Here is a 7,470-nt window from a genome sequence, read left to right as displayed (position 1 = left end):
TCTCTCTCTCTCTCTCTCTCTCTCTCTCTCTCTCTCTCTCTCTCTCTCTCTCTAACACAGACACACACACACACACACACGCACACATGCATTCACAAACTTTACAAGGGATTTTGTGTCGATGCTACCGATCTTTGTAATTATTTCAATATTGGTTTTATTTTATCGAAGTGCATTTGTGGAATGGATAAGTCACTGCTAAAACGGAGCGATGATGCAACTCAGCACACTGGTTTACAAAATTACATACACGCACACTAACGCACACATACACACACACACATAGACACCACAGACTGTCTCCCTTTTTTCAAATCAAACTTAGACGACACTTCCAAAAACGCTATATATATAATATATGTATATATGTATATATATAATATGTGTCTATGTGTGTGCATGCGTACATGTGTGTGTGTGTACGTGTTAATATCATGTCTAAATACTATTTTCAAAATTACGATATCTTTATCGCATCAGTATATACATACACGGATCCATACTTGGGTGTATGCATACATACATGTGTATATATATACATCTGTTTGTGAAATTATTTATAAATATTTACTCAGCGACTGAATAGATATAATTGTTGTTTTGCAATAACAATCTTATAGTTTAGCATTGACGTCATTTTGTCTGTATGTTCGTTCGAACAGTCTCAGAACAGTTAAAATACAATCCCCTGGGAAGATTTGCAAATGACATAACGTATTAACGTCAATATTATATTTGTATCTGCTGCAGTACTTCCAATATTGTATTTGCGTTTGTGTTCGGTGATGAATTTTATTTACTATAAAACAAGTTCATGTTTTCTAGGTTATTTTATTGGGTTCATGTCGCAGACGTAGCCAATTTAGTCCTTCTTACTATTTCTTTGATAGCAATACATTTCGCATATGTTCTGTTCGTTTACATTAATTGGAACGTGTAAGAAAGTAGCTCTTTAACGCAGAATAGTAAGCGATATATTATATGTTCGCTATTATCTAGTTTCGTTTTACGGGTTTTTAAACTGTGTTTTGCGTGAAGATGATTTTATATAGAACATATAAACAATCACAGAAGAACCTACTAGATACCTGTTATAAAGTGCGTAGAATGTTAATGAACTAGATGTTACACTCTGAATAGTTCTGATAAAATAAACCGTCGTCAATGTTACTTCTGCTCACTAATGTAAGCGGAAGGACATTTATAATATTGGCGAGTGTTTCGACGACCTGGTATACTGAGTTTAAGTAAGTTCATGAAAATTATGGAGTCAGTTATAATCGATCTGACTCCATCTACAAGACACAGATGGTTGTTATAAACACACACACACACACACACACACACACACACACACACACACACACACACACACACACACACACGGCCTGTCTCTAAGTATGTTGCTCCCGTTGACTTTAATCAACAGAACAGTTCTGCTCGTGAAATGAACGTGCAAGTGGCTGAACACAGACGCATGTGCCCTTAACATATTTGTCAGGGAGAATCAGCGAATGTGACAAGGCTGGCCATTGGTTACCGGTACATGCACTTTTGCCAGCTGAGTGGATTGGAGCAACATTAAATAAACGTGTGTTCTTCAGGGAATCAATTTGATGACCTTATTATCATGAACCGAATACCATAACCACTTAGCCACGCGCTTTCACTCGGAATCAAATCACAATTAAGCAAATTTTCTATTCAAAATTTTGCCACAGAAGAGGAAATCCAAAAATATTTATGAAATTAGTAGCCATACATACCAATTATCAGAGGAATCAATCTGATATTGAACTGCTTAACTGAGATTCACTTTCTAACCTGTGGCTACACTGTGTCCACTGAGCAGGCAATTACGTATTAGTTCAAGCTGTAAGATGAATGCATTCAACTGCCTGTTGCCTGCAGCGCAGTGTTTTGAATTGTGGAAACACTATTCCCCACCCCAACCACCACCACAGTTTAGAGTTCAAATCTTATAGATAATATAAACTATAGATAGCCATAATACACGAAGATTATGCTTATAATTGATACTCCCTGTCAATATTATTTTAAATAATAATCACTGACCAGGGTATATTTTTGTAGGCAAATAAATATTCATTGATTTATAACTCTTTTCCACATTCTTGTCCATATAAGGAAACAAAATTACTCAAACAGCTTTTTGGTATAACAAATTTCTTTTTAACTTTAAGAATACATAACGAGTACGTAAAACTATTGTATTTAGCCATTCAAAGAATCAACGACAATTTCTACTGAAGTTGTTTGATGATTAATAAGTTTGAAAGCCAATTATTCATGACATTATTTAGAAATTGATAGAACATTCTGGAATCCTCTAGAAAATTACATTTGTTCCAAGCTTATATATATCCATGCACAGAATTCAGCGTTTTGTGGCCAGTTTCTTTGCTTGTATTAATTATCTGTCTTGTTAGCGATGTCACGGTTGCATCACACGTCAAGTGGAATTTATACAGTTCAAGAGAAAAGTATTTTCTGATCTAAAACCAGGAAAATTTCGTGCGAGTGAAGTGGTAAGTTACGCAGCTAAGAACACTTGTTAAATGCCAAATATATTATATTCCTTCCATTCTGTCCTTTTCTCTCTGCTCATTTTAAACAAAGCATTTTCTTTAATCTTCAAAGCGATGCCCAATACTGCTTCTCAAACAGACTATAGTAACTTTGACTATTCTTTCTAAATCCATTACTTCATATCCTCTCACAGAAGAATAACATAAAAAATGCATTAAATAAGGTTTTGTAGCATAGACATGATGTTTTATATTATTTGGAGAAGAAGTGGTGTATTTGATGTGTGTGACTGACTGTTCTAAGAGTTCTAAAGGTGTATAATGATTCTGGCCGAGAATGGAAATCAGGCTTAAGAGGTAGCTCACCGTGAACACCTCTCCTCTTACAAAGTTACATACACAAACATCACAATACTATCTTACTTTATAAATTAAACAATTACAACGTTAGGAATGTACACACCTGTCCAACGAGTGAATGTAATGCCAATGTCATAGTCAAGAGAAGTAGTGATGTGCAAGTGAAATGAAATATTTTATTTTTAGGTATCTCACTCTATTAAGTGAAATATTAAGATTAAATTAGTGTTTCCAAAATATCTGTACAATTTATAATTCATTTCTCATATAAAAAAGGCAAATAACTTTAAGATAGTTTCCATGCTATGTTTATGGTGGCAACTAACAAAGAACTACGCTCCTTGTCTGGTGGATTCGTTAAGCAATTTAGGTGTTCATTTAAAGCATTTTAATTTATTGTATCATTCGTCTTTATGTGAGATACATGACTGCCATATACATAGTTGTTCAAGAACATGTTTCACATACTACACTCCTAAACAACTCTAATTGTGAGAACAACATCGGTGGAAGATGTTGACATTAGTTAAATTAATATTTTGATAGAGTGATCTGAGACAGTGAAAATATTAATGTGCTGGGAACTTTTTGATTTGAGATTTTACTATAAGCATGTATTGAAGCATTTAGTTTAGATTCAAAACCTGAATTTTTAATAAAACTGTGTCATGAATTGTTTCTCATTTGAATGATGAACTATATTTGTACAAACTGAGATAACATCAAGGAAGGAATATTTCTCAGTAATCTTTTATTAAAACAGATCTCCCCACCACCACCACCACCACCACCACCACCACCACTCCGTAGTAAATACATATTGTCTTCCTAGAAGTAAAAGCATTGTAAATTAATACGGCTTAGTTTATTTAATTATTATTATCATATTTTGTTAATAACGGAAGACTGATAATAATAATTGAAAATTCAAAATAATCAAATAAACTAGCAGAAAGCAAACAAAAGTATATCAACAACAAAATCGTTTTTTTAAATGCTACTATTTATTAACGGTGATGTCAAAATAAAAGAAAATTTGTTAAAGTTACGAAGTGTCAATCCATTTTTCATATTAGGAGGTAATGAAATGTAATTTTACGAAATGAAATGCTATTTGAAACATATTTTGTCACGATGTCACTTTAGGTAATTTCAATAGATCAGCATCAGACACGCTTATAAAAAGAATTTGTATAGAATATAAGAAACAAAGAAACAAAGAAACAAAGAAACAAAGAAACTGTGCGATATTTTTCGTTTTATTTGTGTTTAAATACTGTGAACCTATCAGAATATCTACTTCTGAATCATATTTAATCTGCTATCGTTACCATAGCTTTTGAAACAGTGTTACCATAGTAGCACTTCACCAAAATCGTATGCTGTAGTTAAAGAGATTTGTAACTATTAGTTTCAGATGAAAAAGGATTAAGTGTATACGATATAAAAAATTTAAAAAACGTCAGGATTCACAATGAAGATAGCTTTTCTGATATGAAATTTTGAGCACAATCAGAATAAACTAAAAAGATGATGCTTTAACAAATATATATTAGATGCCATCATTTACACATGTATTTTATATGAAAGCTTCTACGTGCTATAATCAACATCTATTTGTGTTGGTTCTTTATTACAAGCAGATGTGCGAATATATTAGAATGTCGAGATTGCAGTAGAGGAAAATATGTAATGTCTAATCGTGTTAAAAGGGTGCTTGATTAATAGTAATACACAAACGAATACAAGGCACTCGAATTGCCAACAAATTATCCTACACACTTACACATACACACAAACACACTCACACACACACATAATTGAAAACGAATAGGAGAGTGGAGATTTATTCACATCTAAAACTTTTTATTAAAAACGTTTTCAACTTTCTATAACAATGACCAACATGTGTTTCAATTGCAGCCACTGCACATTGCTCTGTATGCAATTATGCACCCTAATCGCTGCAATATTATCAAGTGTTCATCACTCACGACGCTTTCAAAGTGAACTATATGCACACATGCATGCACATATACACATATATGTATATCTGTGTGCATAAGCGTACCCAGACACTTACACGAACTTGCACGCTTATACACATAAAAGCATATAAAGGCACGTGGCTTAGTGGTTAGTGTCTTACACAAACGACCATGGAGCTTTCGGTTCGATTCCTGATGCATTATGTCCCTGAGTAAGCTTTTAAATCACGTGACTCCAGTTTAAGTTGTCTAAATATGAGTAGCAGCCAAGCATTGTAAGGTATCACTGCTCACTCTCTCTCTCTTTCTCTCTCTCTCTCTCTCTCTCTTTCTCTCTCTCTCTCTTTCTCTCTCTCTCTCTCTCTCTCTCTCTTTCTTTGTTTCTCTCTCTCTGACTGTTCCAATTAGTCGAGAGGGGGAGGCTCATAACGGTTGCTTAAAACGACAAAGAGCCCTGAGACAATTGCAAAAGTATACTAGAGGGTCATACACGCTTGTGAGGATGACTCGATTTATACACACGCACATACAAGCACATATGCACGCGCATACTTACATATATACATGTATATCTATATATACACACAAAAGTTAAATACACATATAATAATGGTTTCAAATTTTGCCACAAGGACAGCAGTCTTTTGGGGGAAGGGATTAAGTTGATTACATCGACCCCAGTGCGTAACTGGTACTAATTTTATTGACCTCGAAAGGATCAAAGGCAAAGTCGACCTCGGCGGAATTTGAACTCAGAACGTAACAACAGACAAAATACCGCTAAGCATTTCGCCAGGCGTGCTAACTTTTCTGCCACCTCGCCACCTTTTATACACATGGAATAATATTGTGTGTGTGTGTGTGTGTGTGTGTGTGTGTGTGTATGTGTGTGTGTGTGTGTGCGTGCGCGTGCATATGCGTACGTTTGTGTGATGGATTCTCTCGTTGACTTTAACGTATGAGGCTCCAGGAGTTTGATCAACCGAGAAATCTCCTCGTAAAATTAGTGGCTGTGTATTCCAAGGTCACGTGTTCACTAAACATAATTCTAAAGTCGAATCATTGTAACAAGCTATGTATATTATAATACAGGCAATGAGATAGGCTTCCAATGTTTGCATCTACGAAATTTCACAAGGTTTACCTTGACACAATGTTATGGTTAAAGCGCTTATGCAGATAGGCTGATCAGTGGCATCGGATCGGATCTGTGACCACATGGTTGTTAAGTTCTTGAATGTGTAGCTAAGCATGCCTCTAGAAACACTTACACACACAGACACACAAATAGACAGACACACACAAACACACACACACGCTCACATGCACAAGAACACAACCGCATACGCACTTATATGTATCCATAGATATGTACGTGTGTGTGTTTGTGTGAATTATTCCCTAAATAAATTTCAGTAAAGTGTTTCGTACCTTTTCTCGCGCAACTTTCCGTGTGTCTGTATCCATCCACTCCAGTTCCTTAAGAATTTCACTGAATGAATCTTGCAAGTTTCTTATCATTTCGATCATCTGTAATGAATTAAGATAAGGTAAAAATAATTTTCACGTTCATGTTAATTTCTTGGTCAATTATTAGTATGAAATTCAACACGATAATTACTCATATAATATATACGTTAATCATAGCATACAATGCTTAGATAAATCTTGATAATCATTTTATACTCCATCATAAATTACGATTATAAGTTATAAGTTGCGAAAATTGCAACAGAATGGCAATATTATGAGATGCATAATCCCAATCGCTCTTCAAGGATATCGCATTTTCAATGCTATAATTACAGGTCATTGTTCTGCAATCTGCGGTAAATTACTCAAGTTTCTCTATATCAATGCAAAGATTGAATTTTAAACGATGAGATAATCACTTTTCAGCTATAATCCGGTGGTTGGGAAATTGGGGTCCACAGATTTAGTACTAGGGTGCTGTAACTTGTAATCAAAAGTTTAAAAGGCAATACTGCAGGTGGTATTATTACTCATTTACAATATCACAATTTACTTCCATATCATTCGACTGAAAGATGAGGTTATTCTTTAATAATAGAATAGATGTATAGTGTAGTCAGTTAAACAACCCGGGGCCGATGGGAAATGAAGATATCAATTTAAATAATAGGCACTGTTACAAATGGTAGGAAAGATGGCAGATGGTGAGATTTAACTTGTAAATGATAAATATCTATGATGATTATGCAAATAGAATGTAACATAAATACACAAATGCTCATATTCATACATACAGGTAAACGTACAGGTATACATACAGGTAAACGTACAGGTATACATACAGGTAAACGTGTGTGCATGAGTATAATATATATAATATATAATATTTCTCCAGCGTTCGTTATTTTACCCTCGTTCTGGTCTAACGACCATATATATATATATGTATATATAATAATATTAGGGACAAAATCCAAAATTACAGGCAAAAAACTCAATTAAAATCAATTTATAAAAAATTAAAATTAAATTGAGCCTTATAGTGGATTTTCATCGATGAGTTCTTGATAATTGGTTATTTTCCCTAAAACTATATATAT

At 34.2% G+C, this 7,470-nt stretch overlaps 1 protein-coding gene across 1 annotated transcript in view; it reads right to left on the bottom strand.

The window, feature by feature from the left end:
• LOC106884467 (neprilysin-1) overlaps positions 1 to 7,470 on the bottom strand; it is a 187,219-nt gene that overhangs the window by 61,676 nt on the left and 118,073 nt on the right. The window contains exon 11 of the mRNA XM_052972063.1: positions 6,329 to 6,427. Coding sequence (XP_052828023.1) covers positions 6,329 to 6,427 — 99 coding nt within the window. The remainder of the gene's footprint in view (positions 1 to 6,328; positions 6,428 to 7,470) is intronic.

The sequence above is a fragment of the Octopus bimaculoides genome, chromosome 12 (genome assembly GCF_001194135.2).
Source record: "Octopus bimaculoides isolate UCB-OBI-ISO-001 chromosome 12, ASM119413v2, whole genome shotgun sequence".
NCBI lineage: Eukaryota > Metazoa > Mollusca > Cephalopoda > Octopoda > Octopodidae > Octopus > Octopus bimaculoides.
Note: the sequence above shows the minus strand (reverse complement) of the source record. Positions and strands in the feature narration are given on the sequence as shown.